Source organism: Anser cygnoides, chromosome 16 (genome assembly GCF_040182565.1).
Source record: "Anser cygnoides isolate HZ-2024a breed goose chromosome 16, Taihu_goose_T2T_genome, whole genome shotgun sequence".
NCBI classification, from domain to species: domain Eukaryota; kingdom Metazoa; phylum Chordata; class Aves; order Anseriformes; family Anatidae; genus Anser; species Anser cygnoides.
The window spans coordinates 14,379,003-14,406,335 of NC_089888.1; the positions used below are offsets into that span (position 1 = coordinate 14,379,003).

Genomic DNA, 27,333 nt, shown 5'->3' on the forward strand with positions numbered 1-27,333 from the left:
CCCACCACTGCCGACGGGAGGCAGAAACCCACAGCGGGCAGGTCCGGGTCAGCAACCATCCCACCGACAGCGAGGTGTTACCAGGAGCGACTCGGGGGCTTCAAATCGCCCCGGCTTTCTTACAGCAGCAAGAGCTGGGGAGGCTGAACCCCGTCAGGGAAGCCCCTGCCGAACCCCAGCCGTCTCCAGTCCCGTTAGGGGATGCCACAGACTAGGCTGTGTCGGAAACAAAACGCAGCCCCACGGCCTCCTCTTCGCCACCCCCAGAGGTGGGTCAGGGCCCAAAGACCGCGCGGGCATTACTGTGCCGCACGTTACTGCGACGAGTTAGGAGGAAACAATAAAGGGGCCGAAGCAGCCTGCTGCCTCCGCCGAGCTGCGGATCCAGAGCTGTAAAACACGCCGAGGTCACAGTCCCAGCCCGGCTAACCGGAGTTATCAGTAAATTGCAGCTTCCCCCAGCAGTAAATAGGAGGCTCGCTTTGATTTGTTTGCCTCTCATCTGGCGTTCTGCGTTAGTTTTCTTTTCCTCTTCCCCCTCCTCAGCCCTTAAAGAGCGATCGGTTGGGAGTAAGCCGCTCCGGACAGCGAAGCGCACTCCTGGCTCCGCACCCGCGGAGATTCGCCCCCCTCGGGGAGCCGGCGGCGGGGGCCAGCAGCTGGGCCGGGACGAGGAGGGTGCCCGCGGGGGGCTGAAGGCTCCTCGGGGGCTGGCAGCCGAAGAAGGGCCGGCACGGAGCCCTGCAGGTACCCCGCGGGACGCAGCTCGCCCCCCCCCCAAGCCCCCCGTCCCGCAGGGGCTCACAGCCCTCCTCCGGGCACCCGGGGCTGGCGCGCAGCACCCCGCGGGGCGCCCAGGACGGGGCTCGGGGGGCCGGGCGCTCCCGGCGGGGGGGGGGCACCCCCAGGACGAGCACCCCTGGGCCCCCACCCCCCCGGGACCCCCGCCCCAGCCCCTCGGCCGCCCCGCGCACAGGGCACACGGAGCCCCCCCGGCGGCGGCAGCAGCCCCCGCTCAGCCCCCCCCCCCCCCTCCCCGAGCCCAGGGGCCGCAGGCTGAAGCCCCCTCCCCGCGGCTCGGCTCCTACCTGCCGAAAGCGGCCGGGCACCGCCTCCCTCCCGCCGGGGCGGCCCCGCTGCCCCCGGCGCCCCCCGAACCGGGCAGCCCCGGCCCCCCCGCCCGCCCTCCCTCACCTGCCGGGGCCGCCCGGCTGGGGACGGCGGGGAGGAGGCGGGCACCGAGGGGAGGCGGCGGCGGCCCCGGACCCTCCCCCGCTCCCCTCCTCCTTCCCTCCCCCAGGCACTCACCCCCGGCCGAGGGCCCCGGCACCGGCACCGGCCCCGGCGGCTGAGCGGGGCGGGCGGGCGCCGCCGCCGAGCGCAGGCATGAGCGCGGGGCGGGCGGGCGCGACACACAGCGGCATCAGCGCCGGGGGAGGGCGGGAGGGAGGCGGGGGGGGGGGGTGACGTCACCGCGGCGGCGCGCGCGCGCGGCTCGGCAGCGGGGGCGCGCGTCCGTGTCAGAGCGCGGCGGCCGCGGGGGGCCGGGCGCGCGCCCCCGGGGGGCCGGCAGCCGCGGGGCGCGCTCCCGGGGCTGGGGCAGCGCCTCGGGGGCTGCGCGTTACGGGCGGCTCAGGGAGCGGCCGGGGCGGGCAGCCGGGGGCTCCCGGGCAGCCGCGGGCTGGGGGCTTCCCTCCTCGCCCCCTTCCCTAGGGTGCCCCGCGTCCCCCGACAGCCCCGGCCCCCGGCGGCCCCCGCCTGCGGGAGCTGCCGCGCTCCGGTTTTTCTTTCCGAGGGGGCTCGAGCCCTTTGTTTCGGGGCAGGAACGCGAACTTTCAGCAGGTCAGAAAGTGGGAGGTCAGATCCAGATCGGCGGAGCGGGTTTATGGAGCAGGACGGGCGGTTTTCAGCCGGTCCCGTGGCCAGAATTCAGGCTTTTCCGATGCTTGCAGTTGGCGACTGGGGATGGCATTTCTTCCTCTCGGGGCAAAATGGCTTTCCACCCACTCCATCACATGCCACGCCAGTCTGACCTGATCTTTCTGGTAATGGAAAAGAGAAAAAAAAAAAAAAAACCAACCCACCCTGCGTTTTGCTGTTGCATTCCTGGCTCCAGAACCTCCCCGAGCTAGCGGGACACCTGAGCCTTGCTGCCTTTTGCTTTTGCTTTTGCTGGATGGGAAGCTCACCCCGTCCAGCTGCGCTGACGGCGTTCCTGCCTCGCTCCCCGCGTCCTCTTTTGCTGAATCACCCCTTTCACCAGCCCGCGCAGCTCTTTGTTGAGCCGGGGAAGGAAATCGGAGCGGCCAGCTGAGCGAGGCAGGAAGCACCGTGCTGCCGGGCGCTCTCCCTGCTTTCAAAAGGCTGCTTCCCCCTGCGAGGTGCAGGGGCAGCGACGCAGGGCTTGGGAAGGGCTTTTTGCATCCAAGCCTCCGGCCCTGGTGAGGACTCCCCAGCCCCACCAGCCTTGCAGGGGAACATCCCTGCCCGGCTTTGGGGCGCCGTGTTGCTGCTCACCATTGCCCTGTCCCGAATTACAGCTGGGTGCTGGAGCCCCCCGGCCTTGCCATAGCCCCTGACCATCACCGTAAGCGGTCACAGCCTCCTGACAGGCAAAGCTCAGCTCTCCCCTCCCACCCTGGATGAATCCTTGCTCCGCTGCAGTGCCCCTGGCGAGCCGAGCTGTGTCGGTCCCAGCCAGCCGGCTTCCCGCTTGCATCCAGCCTTCCTCCAGATGTTCCACCCCAGGCCCGCAAAGGACCGAGCAGCGAGGAGGGTTCAGAGGCAAAGCGTCCCGAGGGGCTGCCAGGCTGCTCAGAGACAAGCTCGAACAGCTGGGAACAACCAGGAGAAATAATGGGATGGCTGAGGGAGGAGGCAGAACTGACACCAGCCCCACCTTGGAGGCATCCTCAGAGCTGGCTGCCTCCCGGCTTTCCTGCAGCAGCTGTCGAAATACAAAGAGGGGGGGGAACAGCCCCTCACTGACACGGCGCGTCCCCCCTTTCACCCACCGGCTGGACGCAGGAGGTGTTTTTTCTGGGGCAGAGGGAAATTGAGGAGGCTCTGTGGCTGCTCCAGACAGCTGAGGAGATGGTGGCAGGTTTCCTTGGGGATGCAGCTGCCAGCCAGCAGAGGCACAGCACTCGCAGCCATGCCAAGGGACCTGAGCGCAGCCATCCCGTGCCAGGGGAAGCTGCAATCTGAGGCGGCCAAGGAGCGCCAGGGATGCAAGAAGCAAGCTGCCAAGACGGACACGCATGTGAGCTTCACTTTGCACTGGAACACAGGGAGCTGGGGGCACCACATTTCAGTTGACTAATAGGAAAGAGCCATCTTGTTATGAAAAGCTCGTTGCAAACATCTGCGGGTTGTGGAGGTCCCAAAAGGGGAGAACAAACCTCTCCCTGCTGGACCTCTCCAGGTGGGAGGATGCAGAGAACTTGGGGTGCCCAGGGAGCGATGGATCTGCAGGGCTTGCCTTCCCCCCCAAAAAAAACAACAGAGAGAGAATATGAAAAGAACATGTCTTGTGGTTCAGAGGCAGCTGGCAAGGACCAAGATTAACCCTATGGCTTTGTAGAAAGCGACCAGGGCAATGAGAAGGCCAGGAGCTCCACAGCACGGGCGTGACGCAGCGGCTGGGCGAGGGGGAGCCGTGGGTACCGCGGGGATGCTCTGGGTGCACGGCGGTGCCCAGCCGCTGCTGTGCTGGGAGAGCTGCGGCGTCGGGGAGCAAACCTGGTGCTTTGGGAGTCGGGGGAGAGACAGCCGAGCCAGGAGGCCTGGAGCAGGTAAGGGGTCGGAGCTGCTTCTGTAGGGTGCCCGAGTCCCAGCTGCTTACCCCAGTGCCCAGAGAATGGGGGCTTGGAGCCAGAGCAAGGCTGCGCTGCTTGCGTGCTCCTGCTCCCTCTGCCCGCCTTCTCTGGGCTCGCCCAAGGATGCATTCAGCTGGCTGACAAAGAAATGCTGCCCTCTTCTGAAAAGGCATTCCCGCGCTGCTGCAAATCGCTGCCAGTTCCTGCCCCTGGCAGGGGTGCGTCTCCCAAGGGTGCTGGCCACGGCGGGTGGCTCCCAAGCTGACAGCACCAGGTCCGCGGGAGATTTTCGGGTGTGCTGCCAGCAGGGCAGGCAGCTGCCTCGCAGCAGGGACGCGGCCGGAGCCTCCCCACGTCTCCGCAGCTGAGAGCTAACAGCCTGCTGCATGTTTCCATCCCCTCTGTTACCTGGAGCACATCCTCAGCCCTCGAAGCTCCTTTAACTTCTCCGGGGAGGGAATTTGTTTAGCAAGACTTAGAGAGCTTGGAAAAATCCCCCCCCCCCCCCTCTGCTCTTTTTGCAAAGAGCAGGGCAGGATAGGGAGCTTGAAATAAGCGAGCCAAGCACGTGTTTGCATCTCCCCAGACTCAAGGCATCCAAGAGCCCTTGCAGGAGGGGCTGAGCCCTGCAGGAGCAGGAGGCTGGGCTCAGGATGGCTCTGGCTTGGGGCATACAACCCTAGGTCAGGCAGTCTTCCCTTGGAAGCTTTTGGCCTGATGTCAGTCCGAGGTTTTGCGGGGAAACATCTCGCCAAAATCCACTCTCCCAGTTTACTGGGAACAGCTAAATGTACTCCCTCTGAATCTCCCCCACACTAGAATCTAGTGAAGGTTTATTCCTCCCCGCTAGCAGCCCACCTTCCTCCTAGCCCACAGCCCAGTTGTTCTTATATAGTTTTTATATTTTCTTATGTATTTTTTTCCAAGCACCGCACACGCAGCCTCTGTGTGCCTTTTCCAAAGGGCTCGCTCAGTCTTTGCCAGGGTCTTGAGAGCTGGGGCTTCATCCAGTTCATGCCCCAAGGGGTTAAACACTCGGAGATCTGGTCCAGAAAACGAAATAAGGACGTTCCTGGGAAACGCCAGCCCCGGGGCAGGCTGCAGCAGCCTCGCGGGATGCCGGCTGGGGAAGGATGGAGGAACAGGTCTCTGCCAGTGAAAGGCAGCCGGAGCAAACCAGCCGGCTGCAACGACACGCAGCTGCTCCCCGTCTCCAGATCCACCCTCAAAGCCTCCCGGGAGCCCTCACAGGCTCAGCAGGAGGCCTGTGGCAGGGGCTGGGTGCTGTTTGGGAGCCGGGGCCCTCCCCTGGCTCAGGTGAGAGGAAGGAAGTGGTGGGGAGAGGAGGAGCTGCGGAGCTGGGTGCTACAGGTGGTGCAGAGCAGCTCTGAGGGGTTCTGGTTGGTTTGCCCCAAAGTTGAGAGGGTGCTGAGGTGCCTGGTGAGGTAAGGGGAAGGTTCTGGGTGGCTTGTAGCTGTGTGATGGATGGGGAGCAGAGGGAAGGTGCTGCTCCTTATGGGGTGCGTCAGCTGTAGGACAGCTGTCCCTGTGCCACCTGCCTGGTGCTGGGGACAGGCAGGGACAGGGGGGCTGCTGCTCGGAGCAGAGCCAGCTGGTGAGGGGCCTGGGGTGCTCTGGGGGTCCTCAGCTGGGGGGTGGGCTGTGGCATGTCACCCCCTGGGGGGGCTGTCCCCTCTGCAGGAGCTGTATGGTGAGGGGCTGCGACCCTGCTCTTTTTGGGAGTGGGGGAGCCCCCTCCTACAGTAGGGTTTACTTGTTGTCTGTGGCTTGGTGTCCTCAAAACCCTTTCTCCTGGCTTGTCCACCCGTTATCTCTTTCCACATCATAACTTTCTCTATCTTTGTGGTGGACCTGCTCCATCTATTGCTGGGCAGAGGGCTGTGAGAAGTCCCAGCCTCTCTTCTCTGCCTTCTGCTCTTCTGGGTGAAGCCCCCAGAGTGTTAACTTCAGCAAGCTGAAAACGGCCCCAAAGCCATCCTCTTCCCACTGCTCCGAGCTCTGACCCTGTGCAGGTCCCAGCAGTGTGTGGGCAGAGAGCTGGGCAGGGGACAGCTGTGCACCCAGGGCAGGCCCCCGCGGAAATTCACCTGGAGAGACCGAAGTGCCCTTTACCACCAAGACCCCCCCAGCTCCCCCGCTCTGTTTGCCCACCTTTGTTGGGCACAAAACCCTAATCTGGCCCCAGATGAGTGCTGTCCTGCCCTGTGGAGGGGCACAAAGCCCTGTGGAGGAGATGCTGGCTCTGCAAAGGGGATGTGGCCGTGGCATGCAATGCTTCACAGCATGGGCCTGTTCACAGGGGCTCTTTCCCATCCCAGCCCCCGTGGGCTGTATGTGTTTATCTGCCTGAGCATTTCCCTGTGCGTCCTTCAGGTCTGTCTCAACGTGCATCCCAGGCATCCCCTGGGAGCACTGTGGCCGAACAGAGGCTCCTTCTCTCCAGAAATCCCCTCTGCTGCCACAAAGAGCTCCCTCCTGATCCCTGCTGTGTGCTGTGATGCAGCAGGGAGGGCTGCCTGCCCTGGGGAAGCTGGGCTCAGCAGCTCAGTGCCATCAGGGCTGGGAGCAGAGCTGACGGAGGCACCGATGCTGACAGAGGCACTGATGCTTCTGGAGCCAGCCAGTGCTTTCCTGCTGCCCTGGGGGGCATCTGGGCTTTGGTTTATTCCTAGCAGTCAGGGGAGGAGACATGTAGTCCCCTCCTGCAGGGATGTCTGCGAACAGGACAGGGCTGAGCTGCTGCAGGGCAGATCAGAGAGGCTGGGTGCACGTGGGGACAGAGGGCTCGTCCCTCTGGGTGAGGAGCCAGCACTTGCTGGGTGTGCTCCGGGGACTGTGCTGAGAGCCCTTGTGGGTGCTGTGCCGTGGGCTGGCCCTGCTGGTGAAGCAAGAGGTTTCCTTTGGGTCTCTGTGGTCCTTCTGGGGTGGCTGTCCTGTGCGCCCTCCTCTCCTCGGGGTGAGGTGGGGTGCAAAAGCATGCTGTACGTGTGTTGTTCTGTGATCCCCAGCATGGACCATGCAAACTCCAGCTTTGCAGGCATGCATCTCTTCCACGTGCCAGCTTGAGTATGGCAGAGGGGGGTTCGCTTCTGCTGTGGGTATGAGCAGATGAGATGATGACCATGCAGCAGGCAAAATTTTCCTTCCATGTGTTTTTACTAACAAAAAAACAGAAGCCATGCAACCTCAGAGCCCGTGAAAATGGTGTTGCAGAGCTGCCTGGGTGTCCTCTGCCAGCCTGTGGCTCCAGGCAGCACAGCCTCTGGGCAGGGGCTCCCTGGGAAGCTGGGCGATGGCAGCAGTGGCCAGGTGTGAGGACTGGGGAGCTCTGGTCTTAGCGAGGGCTTTGTCTGCCTGTTTTGGTGAGACTTAAATGTATACTTCTGAGTGAGAAATGTGGCTTTGATAGAAGTGAGCATGTGGTGTACGTAGCAGCTCCTTGCACTTCTCACCTCTCTGCCCTGAGCTTCTAAGGCCAGCCCAGGGCAGGAGGACTCCCTCCAAGCAAACTTGTATGGTAATAGCTTGATGGCAAGGTGTTGCCTCAAAGTAGTATTTGCTCTTGCAAGTGACAAATGTGGTGGTGTCCTAATGGCAAGGAAATCTCTCCTCCACGCTGGATGCAATGGTTAATGCTCAGCTTCTGCCCTGTTCTCCGGTGCTCAGTCCCTGGCTGGCCTCCATCAAGGCCCTTTGTATTTTTGCCTTGGTTTCCCTGGATGCTGACCTGTCCCCTTGATAGGGACCTGTCTCCTTGATGGGGCTGTGCTTGCAGCTGTGGGTCAGCTCTCCTACAGCAAGCTCACACCTAGCTGCCGGAGCCCTTTCCTCCCACCTGAGCCTGTTCCTGTCTCTGCCTTGCAGTCCCAGACAATGAACTACGTGGGGCAGCTTGCTGAGACTGTCTTCGTCACCGTGAAGGAGCTGTACCGGGGGCTGAACCCTGCCACCCTGACGGGCTGCATCGATGTGATCGTGGTGAGGCAGCCCGATAACTCCTTCCAGTGCTCCCCTTTCCACGTGCGCTTCGGGAAGCTGGGTGTGCTGCGCTCCAAGGAGAAGGTGGTAAGTGGTGCTGGCCCTGGCAGGATGCGTGCTGGTGCCCTTGGGTTCCCTCCTCTGGTGTTCAGAGAGCTGGGTCTTTTCCCCTGTCACAGCTTCTTGTGTGTATGGGGAGGGACCGAGGTTTCTTTCTGGTGTCTCTAGATCCAGGATCTGAGTAGTGCCCTCAGTGTCCCCCCCCCCTTGGGTTATGGAAGAACCTTGTTTGAGGAAGGGTAGCCTTGTCTAAAGGCATTCTCGCTATTTTCTGGAGGGGATGCCCCTGAATGGAACCTAGCCCCTTTCAAAAGGGGCAGTGCTCCCTAGGAAAATGGGGAGAGGTTCCTGGTCCCCAAGGCCAGGTGGCTGTCAGCCTCCTGAGCATCCGCAACCCGTCACCTCCCTGGGGAAGTGCCTTGCTGTGCCCTGATGGGTGAGCGCGTTCAGGTGGACAGACACCTTCTGCCCCATGCTAGGTTGACATCGAAATCAATGGGGAGCCTGTGGACCTGCACATGAAGCTGGGTGACAATGGCGAGGCCTTCTTTGTCCAGGAGTCTGAGGAGAATGAGGTCGGTGATGAAGAGGAGCTGCTGCTGTGTGTCCCCTCACTTCCAGGTGGTCACAAGGGCTTAGGTGGAAGCACCAGGCTTGGACTGCTGCCCTTCCCTGGGGTGGCTGCATTAGTCCCTGTTCTGTGTGCCCAGAAAGGTTCCTGCTCAAGGGATCTTACCAGCATGAAGCACCCTGAGTGAGCGTTAGACCAAATATCCCCATCCCAGACAGGCCTTCCTCCCCGGGCATGGCTCCTGGCCAGCCTGGCAGGTATCTTGAGCTTGGGCTCTTGAGGGATCTTGTGACAGGGTGGAAGTGAGCCAGATGTTGTGGCAGGCTGTCTGCTCCACTGGTGAGCAGGGTGAGATCAGTTGTGGCTTCTGGAAATCTCAGCCAACTCCCTACCAGGATGACCTGTGGCTGCTGCTGGCTTGGGCTGCTTTTGAGAGCAGGGAGAAGGCACTAGAAACAAATCCCATCTACACCCTTCATAATTCTGGTCTTGTGGTGCCATCTCCTGCCTGCATCCCCTTGCCCTTATTAAGGATGTCTTTAACTTGTGGCTGCATAGCTCTGTTCTTATTTGCATGTCGCATGCACAAAACCTTCCCTGTAGGCCTAGACACAACTACCCCCAGGGGCAGAGCTCAGTGGTGCTGTGATTGTGGAACATTTTGGATAGGGCTTGGATGGGCTGCCAGCCTGGAAAGGAGGGAGCTGATGGCCTCTGCCCATCCCTGTTCCAGAGGAGCATCCCATCCCGCCTCTGCACGTCTCCCATCCCCACGGAGGAGAGCCCAGAGAGCGCCGCTCAACCCTCTCATGGCCAGGAGGCCCCGAGCGCTGAGGTGGCCCCGCGCAGGAGGAGGCGGCACAGGAGGAAGCCCAGGAGGAAGGAGGTGATGGGCCCCGCTCCGGGAGGCTGCGAGGAGGCCAGGGGCGAGGTGTCTGTGGAGGAGCTGCTCAAGCTGCCGGCCCTAGAGTGAGCTGCTGGGGCTGGGGCCAGGCCTGTAGGCCCCCTGGGGGTGCCCAGCAGTCCTGGAAATGGCAAATTTGGGTATTGCCAGCTTTCCAGCAGAGGAAGCTGGCTCTTGAGAGTAGTGTAACTATATACTCCTGCTTTCTTTCCAGTGATTCAGTGTATTTTTCCTTCACTGATCTCCCCAAAGAAGAAACCGGGTCGCTGCAGGCGAAGGAGGTCCACCCTTACTCTGATGGGGAGCTAGCCTCCATGGACAGGTAAAGGATGGGTCCAAGGTGGTCTGCACCCCTTTGGTGGGAGCAGAGAGGTGTGCCTCATGGCTGGGGCAGGTGGTTGGGAGAAAGGACCCGGGGGTGTCAGGAGAAGGCAGCAGCCTTCCTGGCTGATAAGGTGTGGCTGTGGAAAAGCTCAGGGCTGAAGCACTTTCATTTCTTGGACCTCAGCTTCCCATCAGTCCTGGCAAATGGTAGTTTTATGGGGCAGAACTGACTCTCTGGGAAACCAGCCTTACAGGGCTTTTGGCCCTAAATATCTTTGCAGTTGACAGGAAAGCATGGGGCTATATAAGGTGGAGCAGGCCCAATATTGCCTTCTCTTCTTGTAGCCCAGCCCCGAGCCATCTGTCTTCTCCCAGAAGTGACTCCGAGCTGGAGGTTGGGCCGCAGGAGAGTTTTGCCCTAGGGGCTGAATCCCACATGCAGTGGGCCTGGGGACGGCTCCCTGAGGTGAGTGCTCTGGTGCCCCTCCAGTGGGCAGTGGGAGTGGGTCTGAAGCTCCTGGGGTAAGTGGAGAAGGCTGGGGCCAGGCAGCCTCAGAGGGTTGGCCCTCTTCTCCCTGATGCTTTGAGAAACATCCCATCCTCAGACCTGTTCTTCTCTTTTTGAGGTGAATAAATCAGAACGGGTCGAACCAGCCAAGTCCACAAAGACTGCAGCAACCACTGGCTCTGTGACACCAGTGCCAGTGGATGAGAGAACCCATTTTCTTGCCATCTCTGAAGGTCTGGGAGGAGGTCCATGCCCAGCAGGACCTCAGGACCCACCTTGTTCCTCTGCAGTGCTGGCTGATGAGCCAACACTCATGCCTAAGGAAGGCAACGGCCCCCCTGGACTGATGGATAACCCCAGTGCCATGGGGGCAGAGAGCTCATCAGGTGCCACCTCAGCCCCACAAGAGGAGCAGAAGGGAGGTGAGAGGGTTGTGCTGAGAGCTCAGCCAGATGTGGAGTCCTCTGAGGGAGCTGCTGTCCTGAGCCAGGTGGGCTTGGAGAGCTGTGAACCCCAGCAGAGACAAGGTGAGCAGATGACTGGTGCTGCTGGGAGCGGTGTCTGAGCCCATGGACAGAGCTGGACTTGGAGAGGGGCTGGGTTCTTGGTTCAGCATAACCCCTTGACTGTCCTGGATATTTGAGATGTGACATGTTTGCTTTGCTCCACATGCCACCAGCTCCTTTGCTTTGAGAAGACATTTTCTGATTTCCTACCTTTGGTGACCCTAGACTTTCTTGCCTAGTTTCCTGAAGTCCATCCTCAGACGTCTGCTTTTGTGCAGGCTTAGGCTTCTCAGCAATGTAGACTGTCCCTGAACTTGAATTGTCTGGCAGCTCGTGGCCTGCATCTTCTTCCTAAGCATGCCAAGTCAGGTAGAAAATTACCCAGAACAAAGCATGTATGTCTCCCTTGGTGCTGTATTAAGGGCTTTGTTACCTGTCCTAACCAGCCTTACTTCTCCAGCCAGCATAAATTCAGGAAAAAAATCTCTGAAGTGATATTTTGGATTCCTTCTTGTACAAAGAGGAAGATCACAATGTTATGATCTTGGAGGTCTCTTCTAACCTAGATGATTCTGTGTTTCTGTTATCTTGTATGGTGTTAATTTCAAATGTCACCTTCAGGCTGTTGTAGCATAACATAGGTAGGACTTTACTGTGTCCTTCTTACAAGTGATCTCATGTCAGTGAAAGTATCTTGATGTACTTCTGCTGCTGTTGATTTAAGACAGAATACATTTCTTTGCCTACTTGAAAAGCTTTCTTTGTATGTTGATAGTCATAAAATCTATAGGGTGTAGAGTGAGGGGAAATGCTGTTAGCTTTCTTGATGAATTAGCCAAATTACTTTCCAAGCCATCTCTGTATCTGTTTCCTTTCCCTCTGTGCATTGAGGATCCATCAAAAGAAGCCCTCACCTGGGTCCTACTGATGTTTACCTTGAAGACCTCTCTAACCTGGATGAGGAGCAGGTGGCTCTCTATTTCCCCAGGAGGTATGGGGGGCCCCAGTGAGCAAGCTCAGACCTCCTCGAGCCCTTACACCAGGGGCACGTCTAAAGCTATTGCCTGATGTTGCTGCTGTTCCTTCTCTTGCTGACAGTGAGGTGGAGCAAACTTCAAAGCCTGTCGCAGACCCTAGCATCCCTTCCTGTGTCCAGCTGCTGTCAGATGTACCTGCTGAAAGCCCCATGGAGTCTGGCTCTGATGTGATGCCTGCAATTGCTCTGTCACTGTGTGGAGGCCTTGGGGGCAGCAGGCAGATTTCTCGTGGTAGGTGTGAGGGGAAGGGAGTCTGCTGTCCTGAAACCCATCCTGTATGCCAGTGGTATGACAGCCTCTGTCCCGCCAGAGAAGTTCATGGAGCACATCATCTCCTACCAGGAGTTTGCTGAGAATCCAGGGCTCCTTGATGACCCCAACCTGGTGATCCTGATCAACAAGAAGTGAGTGGCCAGCTCTTCTAGCTTTGTCCCTACAGGAACACCCTGTAGGACTGTGACTCCATCCTAGGCAGTGGGTGAGGGCTTTCTGACCATGCTGCAGAATGGTGACCTGGAAACAGCGCTCGCAGCTCCAAGAAGTGGTGATACTCCCATCCCTCTTGTTTCTTCTAGGTATTACAACTGGGCAGTGGCTGCTCCCATGGTCCTGTCCCTGCAGGCTTTCCAGAGGAACATTCCTGAGGTCAGTGGCATGACACTTCTACTGCTTGCCCTTCTCAGCAGGGCTCAAATGCACAGAGGGGCTGCAAGAGGCCAAGCTGCCAGGCTGGGGCAGAGCTGGGCCTCTCTCCTTTCCCCAGAGGTACCTATGGGTGGCTTTTAGATGCATGGGTACCACTGAAGTCTGGAGAGCTGAGGTTTCCTTACCAAAAATGACCTGTTCTGATGTCTGTCTGTGTAAGGGCTGGCTAGAGCTGGGCCTCCTAGCAGTCTGGGAGGGTTGGGGCTGCATAAGTCTGTTCTAGGGCTCGGTAGAGCTGGCTGGGGTTGCAGGTGACTGATTTCCTCCTGTGTTCTGCCACACTCACAGCACACCATTGACCGACTGGTGAAGGAGAAGATGCCCAAGAGAGGCAGCAGGTGGTGGTTCTCCTGGAGGAGGCGAGAGTTCCCAGCAGAGGAGGTGTTTGCAGTGCTGGCTGTGACAGCATGCCCCTGGGGGATAGGGGCCGTTCTGGTGGGGAGGAGAGCAGCAGGGTCTTGGAGCATGGTCTGAGGCTGAGCATGAGAGCAGCCAGAGGGACCTTATGGCAGTGACCTGGGAAGGCTGCTGTCCCTTCAGGTCTCTTAATGCCAGAACAACGCCTGGTAATGCAGTAGCACAGACCTGGCAGTGGTGAAGCCTCTTGCCACGTGCCCCTCATGCCACAGCCCAGGCACCACGTGTGCTTGGTCTCCCTGCCCCTGTCTGCCACCAGGTTGCAGCCCCTCTTCCATGGGACAACATCCCCTTGAGGGCAGGGGAATGCATTGCCACTGCTGCTTTGGTGTCACCGCTCCAAGTGGCACTGAAGCAGCCCTGCCTGTGACACCAAGGTGTTAATGATGTCCCTTTCCACCCACAGCAGCAGACAAGGCCAGGGAAGGCTAATGTGGGGACACTGCAGCCCAAGTCTGCTCAGCAGAGGTGAGTGCCTCTCTCTCCTGCTAGGAGGCTTGAGCTGGAGCACCCAGGCTACCTTCAGGAGTCTGTGGGCTTTTATCTCTTCTAAATGACCAGTTGTTCCCAAATCTGCCTCATATATGAGGACAGAAAACTCTTTTAAGACTCAGGCTGACCCTCTGTCCAGCCAAGCTCCTCCATGGCCAGGTGGGTGGGTTGTCCTGGGTCCCCTCCAGTTCTCCTCTCATGCTCATAGCGAAAGCTGTGAGCTGCAGAATGGAGGTACTGTGCTCTTCCCTTCCTTGTGTAGGCAGGAGGAGGAGGGGTCCTCCAGTGACGAGGAGCCCCTGCACCCAGGGGATGCGCTAGCAACATCTACCTCTGCACAGAAATCTCTGCCAACCTACAAGAAATCCCTGAGGCTGTCATCGGAACAAATTGTATGTACTCTCCTCCTTCATTGTCTGCTTGTGTGTAGGGAGGAGACAACCTCTGAGTGGGGTTTTCTCTACTCCTGACCTTAAGGTTCTCTAGGGCATTCAAATACTTTGCCCTGGGTGGCTCCTGTGTAGGGGCTGGGGGTCTCTGGGCTGCTCAGGCGTTAGTCCTGGCCTGTGGAAAGCCTTGGTCTGGCATGTCCCAGTGCTGGTGTATCGTGCTCGTTTCCACTTTGCTGCAGGGGAGGCTGAACCTGCAGGATGGCCCCAATGAGGTGGCGTTCAGTGTGACAACTCAGTACCAGGGCACGTGCCGCTGTGAGGCCACTATCTACCTGTGGAACTGGGATGACAAGGTGGTGATCTCTGACATCGATGGCACCATCACCAAGTAAAGGGCCCTTCTCCCTCCCTGGTGCTGTGTTAGGGGAAGGTGTCCTTCCAAGGCTTGCACAAGCAGCCAGGAGGGACCCCAAACCCCATTGCCTTCTGGATCCCACCAGGTTGGATCAGCCTAACATGGTCTCCTTTTCTTTTAGGTCGGATGCTCTTGGCCACATCCTACCGCATCTGGGGAAAGACTGGACTCATCAGGGGATAGCCAAGCTCTTCCACAAAATCCACCTGTAAGTATCAGATCAACCAGTAGACCCCAAAAGGAAGTGGGAGTGACGGAGAGACCAAGTGGGAGCCAGTATGGCTGATGGAGGAAGATGGCAGGGAGGCTCTCACTGCAGACACTTGAGCTACTGCCCTGTTACCAGCATTGTGGCATGGTCCAAGTGTCTCTGTCCTCTTCTCTTGTTGCAATCCCTGAGAGCACAGATGTACTAGAGGGTGCTGTGGGTGTCTGAAGTAGGCATGGGGCATTTCCCCAGGCACTGGGAATGCATGGTGGTGGAGGTTCTGCCAGTGAGATGCAGCTGATGGTGCAACCATGGGGATGAGGAAACCTGACAAAACCGTAGCTGGGAGGCCACACACACAGCCCTGTGCCTCTGGGTCTCTGTACAACAGCAGCACAAAGCTGTGCCTAGCACTTCCAGCCCCTTGGATGGGTGCTGGTTGCCTTTACAGGCACCCAGCTGTTGCTTGCCCTGTCCCCCAAGGGCCCAGACCTGCCCAGGGGTGCAATGCTGCCCTGGTGCACCCGGCCGAGGCTGGCAGCAGGTCCCAGCTCTGTCTCTGCCACCGGGCCTCTGTGGCCACTAGGAGGCAGTGTGAGCCTGCAGATGGCTCATCTCCACCTCTCAGCTGTCTCTTATCATCTCCCCTCCTGCAAGAGCTCAGTGCCATCCCTGCCTGAGCTGGTGGCTTGGCAGGGGGCTGTGACCAGCTCCCCACACCCCTTGCAGAGCCTGGGGGGGGATGCAGTGAAGGTGCTGTCATCTGCTGGCCTGGTCCAAGTGGCTGAGCTCCGTGCAGGGCAGGAGGCAGCTGTGGGGCAGCAGAGGCACCTTGCAGCTGGCGGCCCTGCTGCTGGGCAGGGGGCACATGGCTCCCCCTGCCCTGGGGGTCAGTCTCAGCCTGCATCTCCTCTGGGTGAGGGAGTTGTGAAGGCACCTTGGGTGCTGAAGGGGTGAGCAGGGTGTGGGCTCAGGCCAGGTATTCAGCCTCCCCCTCCACCCTTTGGGGTAGGAGGGTGCTGTGCCCAGGGCACAGCTCAGAGGGTTTCCCTGTGCTCTCTTTAGGAATGGCTACAAGTTCCTCTACTGCTCAGCCAGGGCCATCGGCATGGCGCACATCACCAAAGGCTACCTCAAATGGGTCAACGAGCAAGGCTGTGCCCTCCCCAAAGGCCCCATCCTGCTTGCCCCCAGCAGCCTCTTCTCTGCTCTCCACAGGTACCTGTCCTTTCCTCCTTCCTCATGCTGTACCCCTGGGGGTGGCATTCCCCCCCCGTACACCCATCTCAACACTGGGGGCTGCTGCAGCCTTAAAGTGCTTCCTGCCTCCTCGGTGCAGGGTGTTGCTCATGGGAGGCAGCAGGGGAACTGCCTGTCCTCCCCGAGCGCTGTGGTGAGGCTCTTGGTGAGGCACAAAATCCCTTCTGCCTTTCCAGTCTCTTCTTTGAGCCCCCACAGGGCCTGGCTGCGCACAGTCCTGCCCCGCGGGTGCCACTCTGACCTCTCCTCTGTGCACATGCATTGTGCTCCAGGGAGGTGATTGAGAAGAAGCCAGAGGTGTTCAAGATTGCCTGCCTGACAGACATCCAAAACCTGTTTGCCACGAAGCTGCCCTTCTACGCGGCCTTTGGGAACAGAGCCACTGTGAGTGGGTGTCCGGGGCCTCCGGCCGGGCTGGTGGCGGCACCTTGCTGCAGCTCTCACACCTTGCTGCCCTCCCTTGGCAGGATGTCTACGCGTACAGGCAAGTGGGCCTGCCCGAGAGCCGCATATTTGTGGTCAACCCGAAGGGAGAGCTGGTCCAGGGGCTCGTACGGAACCACAAGTCAACGTAAGCGGCCTGCTTGTTCCTCTCTCCTCTGGGTCCTGTCTCGTGGGAGCTGGTTTCCTTTCCTACCCCCCTGGTTTAGAGCAGGAGGGGCTCTGAGCCCTGTGCGGTGGTGTGCTGGGGCACAGCTGTGTGGCTGAGCACACAACTAGGGTGTCCTGTAACACTAGGCAGCCTTAATGGCCTAGTTGCGAGGCTGCTCTGTGTAAGATTGCTTCAAGCCCTGCTCTTTTGCCCATTATTGCTGCAGTTCCTTCCATAACCCTGTAGGTACGAGCGGCTGTCGGAGGTGGTGGAGCTGATCTTCCCCCCCCTGGGGCAGACGGGGAGCATCGCTCTGGCGTGCCCCGAGTACAGCCACTTTGCCTACTGGAGGCCTCCCCTGCCTGCTGTGGACTTGGAGGCCTTCTCCTGACCCTCTCACCTGTGAGTCCCGGGCCAGGACTGAGTGTTACAGATGTCTCCTTGTTTGCTGCGAAGGACTCTTGTACTTGTAATACCAGGTTTTGGACTTCTATTATCAGGTCGTGTTGTGCACCAGGAGCACCCCTTCTCAAGGTGCACAAGGGGTGGGACAAAGGGAGCTCTGACCACCAGAAACTCCATTTACTAAACTGAACTTCCTGTAAAGCCTGTGTCTTAATGTTCGTTACCTTTAAAACCTGGCTCTGTCTTAAAGGTGGAGCTGGGTCACTTACTGATGAGCCTCTGGCATGACTACTGCTACCTGCAGCTTGGTAGCTGGTGGAGTGAAGCTGTTGTGTGGCTTAACTTGTAAAGGTGGATGGAAAACGACATTTTTGAGTGCTTTTTCACTAATACTAATAATAAAGGCATTTATAAGAGGCATCCAGGCTGCCTCTTGATCACTGTAGCCCTATGCATAGGAGTGGGAGCCAGGCTTGGTGTCTGTTCATGATCCTGGCTGGAATTATCCTGCGGGAGGGCCTACATGAAATTCAAGGCAGGCAGGAGCACGGCTGGGCTCCTTCCTCTGCTTTGGCATCTAGCTTCTTCCCTGACCGCTGTGTGCAAGTGTAAATCACTTCCTGCTAGGCTGCCTGCCCTCTCTTCCTCTCTAAATAGCCTCAGTGTTTTAACTTAACAGAATGCTGGTGTTATACTTTTTTCCCTGAAGCCACAGAAGTCATTTTGATACTGGAAACCTCAGCAAGAAGTTTTATTTTTTTCTCTTCCAGTACAAACAGTCTTTCAGCTTTTAACTCTGAACAAATGTACAAGGTTTAAAAAAACACAGCCTCTTACCCACAGCAGTTACCAACTGCTGCGGAAAGCTGCCCAGCGCAAGAGCAAGCACGTGGGCATTATCTCCTTCCCTCCTCTGCAAGCAAAGTAAAAAAATGCCCTATTTTATACAAAGTTCCTTTCGCTTTTAAACAGGGATAGCTGAGAACTGAAATAAAAACTGTATCTTCAAGTGACTAATCAGGAATAGTCCAAACATAGCACCATGTTCTGGAAGGTCAGACTTCTTCCTTGTCCTAGTCTTGTTAGCACTAGTCCTGGCTCCCTCTGTGCTGCAGGAGCCTCTTCCTCTTCAGCTGCTTTTTAACCAAACCCTGGCTGCCCAGCTCCCCTGGAAGGGGGTCAGCCTGGTGCTGGGTTCAGTTTTCTCTTTGGTTGCTCCAGCCCTTTTTGTCCCTGGTGTGTGAGGAGGGGGAGGATGGCTTGGGCAGGATGTGCTTGCATGGTGAGGGTTCCCCTGGACCATCACACAGGGCTGGCTTGAGGTCCCTTCCCTGTGCTGGGGGAAGAAATCAGTCTCCTGTTTAAGAGCAGGTTTTTGGGGATGCCCAAAAGCAGCTGGAGGTTGCTCCTCAGCTGGAGAAGTGGCTCACCAGCTTCAGGATGGTCCCAATCAGCCCAGCCACAGGCTGGGCATGGTGCTCACTGCTCCCACGGCCCATCCTCGCGCAGGGGGTGAGCTGGTGTGGAAGCGCCCATCAGCTGCAGTGCTGAGCTGGTAGAAAAACATATCCTTCTGCTATAAGGGGGCCAGAACTCGCCAGGTGGAGGCTCTTTAATTTTCTCTTCATCCTTTCTGGTAACAAAGCCCCTGATGGCTGAGCAGGGGAGGGTGCCTGTGCTGGCCTCCCTGGGAAAGGCAGATTTTGGTGAGACAGCGACACGGTACAGGCACCTGCTCCATGGGACAAGGCTGGCATTGCTCAGGAGCACAGCGATCTTATCCAGTCTTTGTGGGAAGCCAGAGCAAAGTTGGGTAAATTGCTTTGGTTTTTCATACCGCCTCCAGCCCTGCTCAGAGCCTGGAGCACAGCTCAGCCTTTCCCCAGGGCTGAGCTCAGGAGAGGACTTCTCAAGATGCCCTGCCATCCTCCTCCTGGGTGCTTGATGGTGGCACAGGTTCCTGGATCCTCAGCATCCCACGGGACTCAGAGGACTGCAAAGAGGAAGCAGGATCCTGGATGGGGAAACCCAGGCAGAGCAGGTGAGTCCTCATGCTCATGTCCTGGAGCAGCTGCACCTCGCCTGCCCTGGGCTGAGATGGGGGAAACCATGTTCACAGTTTAAGCAGTAAAACAGGAGAGAACCAGAGCTGGAAGCCAGGAGACTGCTCCATGCCTGGCTTTGTCTCTTCTGAGACCTACACGCACACACGTCTTTGGGAAAGACACAAGTTTTCCATAACCCTTCACATCAGTCCCAGGTGTACCCAGCAAGCAAAGTAAACAAAGGGAATGGGGACTGCAAACCACAGCAGCCCCCAGGGGCCGCATGGGTTCGTGCAAATGCTGCTGGGACAGTTGACAGCTGCTCCATGTGGCTCCTCAAAGTACAGCAAGGGAAAGGGGGGCAGCGAGAGCAAGCTCTGCACTCAGATGAGCACTGGGACAGCGGATTGTTCAAAGATATATACACACATACCATACACGCGTTTTCCTAATGCGTATCCTCACGTGCTCTGTAAGGCGTGTGCGTTTGCATGAAGAAAGGAGCAGTACAAATGGATTTACCTTATGCAAGGAGGGCTGCCATCTTGAAGAGGGGAGTGCAGCTCCCCAGGGGCTGTGCGAGTACGTGTTTTCTTTGAAATCCACAGTTCCTGTGGTGAGTTTTGTTCCCTGCAAGGAGCCCTGGCTCTGTTCAATCCCTGGATTAAGATGCAGGTGGTCTTTAGTTCAGAGAAACTCTATTCCTCAACTGACAACTACAGGGTTTTATTCTTCAAGAAGCGATAAATCCACAAAAATAAAATTTAAAAAACGTCCCCGCCTCCAGCTTCCTCCTGAATCGTCCTTCTGGGGTCATCAGCCCCAGAGCCAAAGCAACACCCCCGGCCCCGAGGCAGTTCCCTGCTCCAGCAGGGCTGGCACAGCTGCGCGCTGCGGAGGCGAGCACATAAAAAAAAATAGAGGAGGAGGAGGAGGGTGGCGAAGAAGGGTTCGTAGCAGCTTTTAATTTATCTTTTCATTAAAAAAAACATCCAAAGACCTGTTGTCACCTTGGAGCCTGTGTGATATAAGTTAATGGAGCAAGGAGCACGTTTCAGCGCAGCTAATGCTGCTTCCTCTCCGCCTGCTCTTCCAGGTGGCCGACCTGCTCCGCCAGCTCCGAGACCTTGGCTTGGCAGTCGAGCAGGTTGTCCTTCAGCCCCGTTATTTCCTGAGAGTGGGCAGCCAGGGTCCCGTTCATACGGTCCATGTAGTCCCACAGGCTGCCCGTGTGTTTCTCCAGTCCGTCCCTGATGCCGTCCAGGCTTCCCGTGACGGCGCCCAGCCTGCCGCAGACCCTCTCCACCCGCGCCACCCGCTCGTCAAAGTGTGCCACCTCCTGCTGCAGGTCCTGGGCCACGCTCCTGCAGGAGCTCAGGTCGTTGACGATCCGGGCTTTGAGTCGCTCCAGGTCTCCCTTGAGGTTCAGGACTCGCCGGTTGCTGAAGAAGAGCTGCGAGCCTTGGTCGTTGACTTTCTCCTGGATGGAGTGGACCTCGTCCTCGATCTTGCGCTCGTGCTCATCCAGCGAGGAGTTGATGTGCGTCATGGTGTCCGAGTACTGCGAGACGGAGTCCTTGAGCCCCGTCAGGGACTTGCTCACGGTGTTCAGGTTGATCTTCAGCAAGGTGATCTCTCCTTGCAGAGCCCCCGCCGCCTCCTCCTCGATTCGCCGCTGGATCTCCAGGATGGTGGCGTTCAGCTTGCGCAGGAGGTCGTAGTTGCTGTCCATCCGGAGGAGCAGGTCCTGGTTCCTGTTCTGGCAGTCCTCGATCTCTGTTCGGAAGGTCTCCACGTCTCTGGAGGCAGAAGTGCAGCCCGAGGAACAGGTGCTCTCCAGCGTGACGAGGCGACTCTGCAGCACCTCCAGCTTCTCGTCCGTGCGCTTCTTCATGCCAGCGAGCTCCCCCTCCAGCACGGGCACCACCGCTCCGTCCATGCCCGCGGGAGCACTGACGTTGTTCAGCTCCCCCACGATGGTCATGAACCTGTCCTCCAGGGTCTGCATTTTGTCCTCAAAGGCAGTCCTCATGCCATCCACCTCTGCTACCACTGTGCCTCTCATGCTGTCCTCTATACTGGAGCAACAGCTCCCTGTTTCCCTCTCTGTGGCGTTGAGTCTGGCTTCCAGGTCCTCAAAGCGCCCTTCAAAGAGGTTCCCCAGGGTGACGGTGGAGATTTCTCCATCCAGCTGTGAGTGCAGGTTCTTCTGGGACTCCGAGATGCTGTGAAGGCCCTTCTCCAGGATGTTCATGCGATCGGTGAGGTAGTCGAGGTTGCTGCAGCAGCTCTCCACCACCGTCAGCCCTTGGATCTGGGTCTCCAGCTGGGAGATCTCCTTCTTGATCTCCAACTCCTTCCCGTCCAGCGTCTGCTGCAGCCGCAGGTTGGCAGCTTTCTCCTCCTCGCACTGCTGCCGCACCTCTTGGATCCGGAAATCACACGTGGTCTGGATCTTTCCCAGCTTCTTCTCGAAGCCGTCGAGCAGCTCTCCACGCAGGGTGCTCAGCCGCGTGTCCACGTACTCCTCCAGCAGGTCGATGGAGGTGAGGGGCGAGGGCCGGGCCGACTCCAGCAGGTGCTTGATCTGCCCGTCGTGGTCCAGGACCATGCCGCGAACCTCGTGGAGCAAATCCGCCTTGGATTTCAGCACGTCGCTCACCTCCGTCACCTTGGTCAGGATCTCCCCCACCGGAGGGAACGCGGCGATGTCAGCTTTGTCCGCTGCGTCCACCAGGCCATCGGGGATGATGCCGAAGCCCACCGTGGAGTCAGGTGTGCCAGGGCTGTTCATCAGTGAGCCGATCATCTTGGTGGTGTCCTCCTGGATGGCCAGGCGCAGGCGGTCCCCCAGGCCGCTCACCATGGCGTGCAGGCTGTCATAGGACTGGGACAGGCGCCTCACCTCCTCCTCCAGCCGCTCCAGGCGGTCCCCAAAGAGCCCAGGCAGCTTCCTGCCTGCCCAGGGGAACGAAGAGAGGTGACAGTCAGTGCCAGAGCTCCTTTAGCCTCCCCCCAGCTGCTTCTCCATTTGAGCCCTTTTCCTTACTAGCATTAGCTCCCACCTCCCTCTCATTGCCATTTCAGCCAGATCTCTCCCCACCCTTTCTCCTTTCCCCCAGCATCTTTTCTCGATTAGATGGGGAAAACCCGCCCTCTTTCAGTGCGTAAGGTCAGGCCCCCTGATCTCAAGTTCAACAGCAGGCGATGAGAAGAGCCCGGGGAGCTTCATCTTGAGACGCACTCTATCAACCCCCAAATTAATAGAGAAATGCTTTAAAGCAATGAGGTAAGGCAATTTCCAAGCTACATATTTTGAAAGACAGCAGGTAAGAAAAGCAGGTGAGCCTCAAAGCAATCAAAGGTCGGGTTTCTGGGCAGAAAACAAGTCACCCGCTGGCGTGCCAAACTCATGCTCTGTGCTGGAACAGAAAGGACCAGGAGGTTTGTGACCAAGGCCAGGAGGCAACAACCTGGGGACGTGAAGCAGGCATGAGGTCTCACCGTATTGATTCTTCTTGGGTCCTGCAAACAGGTCAGGGTGGCTTTTTCGGATGGGGAGGAACTCTGGGGATCGGAAACGTCTTCTGCCCAGGCGGCATTTTAGGGCTGGGATGCTGGGGCAGGAGGCCAGGCTGGTCGGTCGGGCTGTCGTGGCACCCTTCTCCCAGGAAGCCCGGGCAGCACCTCCAGGCCAGCTCGGTCACTGTCTTGTAGCCAATCTTGTATTTGGGTCTGAAGAAGGTGCGGTACCTTTCCAGGGGAGGGGAGGAAGAAAGAAGACAGTTCAGAGAGGCAACCTCAGCTTCGAGCACTACCAAAGAGCGGGGCTGGGGTCCTACCGGGTGTGGGGAAGCCCAGCTGAGACCCAAGCTCTGCACCCACAGAGCACAACCCACCTCCTCCCACAGCATCCCTCCAGCTGGGGCTGCAGCTCGGCAGCTGGCACCCCAGCACACTTGCCCACCCTCCCCAGGACCGGTCCACGAGGTGCCAGGTGTCACTGTGCTTGCTGGGGAGGTTTTGGTGTTAAACAAATTGTATTCCTGATGCTAGTTTGGAGAAGCAGCAGGGTGCGTTGCTCTGGTTTCCAGCCCGACAGGTGCTACATGGTTTGGCAACTTCTGGCCTGGAGGAGCACAGGGTGAAGTGATGCAAATGATTCCAAAAGCCCTGCAACCCTTCCTGCAGGAGGTCCCTGTGTCAGCAGAGAGGGCTCTCAGGGCTTTCCCAGGTGGCGCCCAGAGCCCTCACACTGGGCTGGGACAGGACCAGGACAGGAGCCAGGCAGCATCTGTGCCCACCACCAGCTGAGTCCTGTGGGGCTGAAGACAGCGCAGCCCTTGCCACCTCCAAGGTCCCAGTGCTTTGAAACTGCCTTTCAGAAAGGTCCCGCCTCAGGTTCTTCAGCCCCTTGTACATTGGGGTTTGTTGTTTTGACACAATGCACACAATTGGTCCTTGGTCTTCTCCAGTGCCCTCAGCAGAAGGTTTCAGAGGAGGCAGCACACACGTCCGTGCTGCACAGACCAGGACAGTGAGGAGCAGAGCAAGACACTTGCACAGGGCAGCCCCTGGTCTGAGCACCATCCAGCACCATCCCTCCGTGTCCCCAGCTGTGTCCTCGGCATCCCTGCCCACGCTGCAGCCTCCAGGCACTGCTGCCTCCACGGCAGGAGCGACCTCTGCGGCCACCTCTGTGCACAACACGGGGAAATCAGCTCGCAGGGAGGGCAGGAGCAGAGAGCAAGCCCAAACCCTCTCTGCATTGCTTTCACATTTCTCAACATCAATAATTTGTCCTGTGTCTTTGAGAGTCTCAAACAGCATTGGAAAAAAAAAATGCAAGCTCTTCCTTGTGCTGTTCCTCTTCACAGAAGCTGCCAGCTGCCAAGTTCCTGTGCTCCTTCCTTCCCTGTGTGCAGAAACCTGCCTGCAAGTACCAGGGCAGGAAGAGGCAGGATGTGTCCGTGCCCAGCCACCACCAGCAGCATGAAGCAAGGCTGAGCACAGCACCCAGGACACCTTCCCTGCTGCTTGCCAGGCTCCCACGAGAGCCCCTTCCAGCCCTGTTTTCCTCAGCACTGCTGCTCCAGTGGGCACGGGGAGGATGCAGGAGCACGGCATTTCTGCACAGAGAGCATCCCCAGCCGGGGGGGCAATGCACAAAGCCCCACTGTCTGCCCTGCCCCGGCACAGTGGGGTGTTTCCCTTCAGCATTTACGAGGTGGCAGAGAGGTTTGCAGATATTTTCCCCGGGGCAGGAAGCCCTCAGCCTTCCTCAGGCTCTCCCCTCGCTGCCACCTTGCTGCCAAATTGCAGCTCTGTGACAAAACACTTCCCTGCGCTCCCCCCCTGCTTCCCACGGAAACGTTCCCCGTTTATTTCTGGCGAGAGGCCGAGCTCGCTCCCTCTCCTAAATAATCACACCTTGCCTCCTGCCGGCGCCGCAGAATTAACCCCCCTTCAGCCCCTCTTGCTGCCAGGTGCCCCCCGTACTCACAGCACTTTCCCCGGGCACTTGGGTCCCCAGCTGCACTTGTGGTACTCGGCCTTGACGTAGCTCTCGGCACCGTCCTGCAGCGCGCAGGTGACGTTGCGCTGCACCACGTAGGCGCAGTAGCTCCTGGGGGGGAAGCACGGCAAGACGGCGTCACCCCCTGCCCCAGGGCCAGCACCACCAGCAGCCCCCCGCCAGGCTGGGGAGGGGGCATCGCCCACCCCGGAGACAGGGGAGGGGGCAGCAGGAGGGTCCTGGGGGAGGAGATGCCAGCGGACATGGAGGCAGGGACAGAAGCTAGGCCAGGTGGAGGCTGGAAGCCTCTTTGGTCCCTCGGATGGGTGGTGCGGGGAGCAGAGCCTCACCCTCCTGCCTCCCTGGGGGCCTCCCTGGAGCAAGCGGCACAGCCGGGTGCTGAGGATGAGGCAGCCGGGAGGAAGGCTGCAGGGACAGATGGAGGCCAGGGCTGTTCCGCTGGAGGCCGGAGCAGGTGGTCCTTGGGGGTAGGGACAGCGGGGACATGCAGCGAGGCAGGGATTGAGGGCAAGGGGAGGCGGCAGATGGCAGAGCGGGAGGAGAAGAGGGCAGAGGCACCGCAGCTCGGGGACGGAGGGTCAGCAGGACAGAGCAGATGGGCCAGAGCGAGCTGCCGGAGCAGGGAGGTGTTTGGTGAGGCGGGAGGACCCAGCTCATCCCCGTGAGCTGCAGCAGTGGCTGCTCTGCCTGGCCACAGGCTAGGAAGCAGCCTGGCTCCTCCAGCTTCGCCGTGGTGCAGGGAGCAGCCTGGGGCTGCCCAGGGAAACGAGCTGCAGGGCCTCAGCCCGGCTCCTGTGGCACCCAGGCAGGTGATGCAAGGGGATACCCCGGCTGCCCCCACTGTCCCCCAGCCCCACAGAGCCCCTGCTCCCCCCACAAGGAGCACCAGCACCCCTTCCCCAGCCCCTCTCCAAGGGCTTCTTCACACCCCAATTCCCGGCGGCGTTTCCAGCCTGCCCAGGTGCAAGTGGCGGTGCCCCAGCAAGAGGCTGCCAAGCTCCAGGCATGTGCAGGGCCCGGTGCTGCTCCAGAAGTGAGTCATTTGTCCGTGCGCAGGGCTACCCGAGAGCCAGGGCCAGCCACTTTTCTTAGCTGGAGGGAAGGGAGATCATGTGTGCATGTGGAAATTTAGGATCACTGTCTATCCATAAATCCACGATCTGCTTATAAATGCTGCAAGCCTCCTCTTTAAGGAAGCTGGTAGTCAGCAGAGGCAGATCTGCTAGCCACTGCCCGTGACTACCTGGGGCAGGGTGGCTCTGGCTCCCTCTCCTCCACAGAAGTCCTTTTCTCTCTCACCCACCTGTGGCGAGCAGTTTTATTGCTCCAGCCTGATGCTTGAAGAGTGAGCAGCTGGAAAATGTTACAGGTTTTGGAAAGCTCTCACTGGCACTGCCAGTATTGTTTGTTTCAAATGTTACTTTATTCATTTCAGCTTGTTCGGAGCACTACGTCCTCCCTTTTGCAGAGAAGCCCGATAAAAAGCCTGCTCTGGCAAACAAGCAGGGGGGGAGAGCCCCCCCCCAAAGTAACACTTTTTCCATTCGGTCGCAAAATGGGTGCATTGTACACGCAGAGCCCACATTCCTCCGCCGCCTGAGCTTTCCAGGTTACCGAAAGCATATTTAAACCCCAGTAATTCCGTGCTCTCTGGGCAAGCGGACGACCCCGCGCCGAAATCAGCCTGCGGCTCCCCGGGCGGGGTCGCCCTGCCCTCCCCGCATCACCCCCGGTACCCACGAGGAGCAGGTACCCACGGGCAGCCCCGCGGACCCCCGCCCCGGCCTCACCCCCCTCCCCAGCCCCATCCGCGGGGGACGGCAGCGCCCCCATCCCCACAGCGCACGGAGCCCGGTCTCTCGGGGCTCCGGGCCCCCCGCACCCAGCGGGGGCACAGCCGGACCCTCGCTCCCCGGTCCCGACCCCGCTCCCCGGTGCGGGGATGCCCGCAGGGTCCGCGCGTGGGGTCGCTTACTTGTGCTTGCCCACGGGCTTCCCGGGGCCGAGCCGCGGGCTGGAGCCGGCCGTGTAGAGGCTGTACCTGCCGCCGTAGGGCAGGGGGGCGGCGGGGGGGTAGAAAACCCCCTTGGCATCAGCGAGGGCCAGCAGCGTCCCCAGGGAGATGCAGGCGAGCAGAGCCCCGCGGCGCAGCGCCCGCCGCATGGTCCCGGGGCGGGATGGGACCGGGAAAGGGGGGGAGGGGGGTGGGGAAAAAAAAAAGGATCGGGAAAGGGGAAAAAGGAGCGGGGATGGGAAATGGGATGGGAATTGGGATGGGGCCGGGACCCCGCCCGCTGCGCCCTGCCCTGCCCGGCGGCACACGCCGCTCCGCCGCCCGCCCGACCCCTTTTGTAGGGCGGCGGCGGGGGCGGGCCGCGCTCCTCCCCCCTGCCCTCCCCCAGCCCCCGACCCCCGGCCCCGCGGGCGGGGAGACAAAGCCGAGCCCCCCGCCCCGTCCCATCGCAGCCCACCCCCCCCTCCATCCCCCTGCACCCCTCGCCCCGCCGGGGGCCGCCCCGACCCCGCGCAGCCCCCGCTGGCCGCCCCATAAAGGGGGCTGGATGGGGCAGAGCCCCCCCCCCCGCCCCTTTGCACGGCCCCCAGGCTGCCCCTGGCGCCCCCCCGGCGGCAGCAGGTGCCCCCACCCGCAGGAGACCCGTGGCAGAAGGTGCTGGGTCCCTGCGCCGCCCCAGCACCCGCTGCAAAGGTGGCGGACCCAGCACCTCAAGGCGCCCTCCGCGTGAGCCCTGGGGCCTCGGCCGCTGGGTGAGGGGGTGCAGGGGGAGGAGAAGACCCCCACCCGCGGGGTCACACCCCTGGTGCTACCCCGCAGAGGTCAGCCCATAGCCCCGCAGAGGTGAGGCCACCACCACGCGGATTTTGTCGCGTAAGCGGAACCTGGGCTGAGCATCCCGTGGCACCGGGACACTCGCACCCCTGGGCACCTCCCCAGGAGCAGGTTCTTCACGGGCTCCTGCTGGGGTTGGCAGAGGCCATCCCGGGCAGGGAAACTCCTCCAGGAGGTATGCAAAGCTCCTCCGAAACTCTTGGAGGGAAACGAGCGGCTGAGAAAGGGTGGCTGGGTGGGATCCCAAACACCAGAGTGAAACCTGCTGCTGGGGGAAGGAGTCACCAAGGC

The 27,333-nt window shown here is 59.6% G+C and overlaps 3 protein-coding genes across 16 annotated transcripts in view; 1 reads left to right on the forward strand and 2 right to left on the reverse strand.

Moving 5' to 3' along the window:
• The window catches only part of ZHX3 (zinc fingers and homeoboxes 3), a 51,053-nt gene extending 48,818 nt beyond the window's left edge, over positions 1 to 2,235 (reverse strand). For 2 of the 6 annotated variants that reach the window (XM_066978543.1, XM_066978546.1), the window contains exon 1: positions 1,309 to 1,445. The gene's annotated coding sequence lies outside the window, so the exon portion shown is untranslated. Of the gene's footprint in view, positions 1 to 1,088; positions 1,215 to 1,308; positions 1,446 to 2,084 lie in introns of those variants that run through there. The other 4 variants (XM_066978544.1, XM_066978547.1, XM_013192941.3 and 1 more) reach the window with 3 other exon arrangements.
• Positions 605 to 17,033, forward strand: LPIN3 (lipin 3). Of its 9 annotated transcripts, none has more exons than XM_066978539.1 (20): positions 605 to 747; positions 7,704 to 7,904; positions 8,357 to 8,452; positions 9,182 to 9,417; positions 9,567 to 9,674; positions 10,022 to 10,142; positions 10,303 to 10,711; positions 11,582 to 11,681; positions 11,789 to 11,958; positions 12,038 to 12,131; positions 12,303 to 12,372; positions 12,721 to 12,813; positions 13,256 to 13,317; positions 13,604 to 13,733; positions 13,973 to 14,121; positions 14,270 to 14,356; positions 15,422 to 15,574; positions 15,889 to 16,000; positions 16,084 to 16,187; positions 16,455 to 17,033. In XM_066978539.1, exons 2-20 carry the CDS (start codon positions 7,713 to 7,715, stop codon positions 16,597 to 16,599), a joined length of 2,631 nt encoding a protein of 876 aa, XP_066834640.1. In that variant the 5' UTR covers positions 605 to 747; positions 7,704 to 7,712; the 3' UTR covers positions 16,600 to 17,033. The 9 variants fall into 9 exon arrangements, with proteins under 9 accessions (XP_066834640.1, XP_066834643.1, XP_066834638.1 ...); XM_066978542.1 differs by lacking the exon at positions 605 to 747 and adding an exon at positions 1,248 to 1,384; XM_066978537.1 differs by lacking the exon at positions 605 to 747 and adding an exon at positions 1,658 to 2,045.
• Positions 17,034 to 17,347: 314 nt separating this feature from the next.
• Positions 17,348 to 26,512, reverse strand: EMILIN3 (elastin microfibril interfacer 3). Its single transcript, XM_048046372.2, is given in 5 exon segments — positions 17,348 to 21,616; positions 22,163 to 22,208; positions 22,210 to 22,411; positions 24,162 to 24,284; positions 26,170 to 26,512. Coding segments are annotated over 5 exon segments (2,454 nt in total). The 5' UTR covers positions 26,358 to 26,512; the 3' UTR covers positions 17,348 to 19,721.
• Between the last annotated feature and the right edge of the window lie 821 nt (positions 26,513 to 27,333).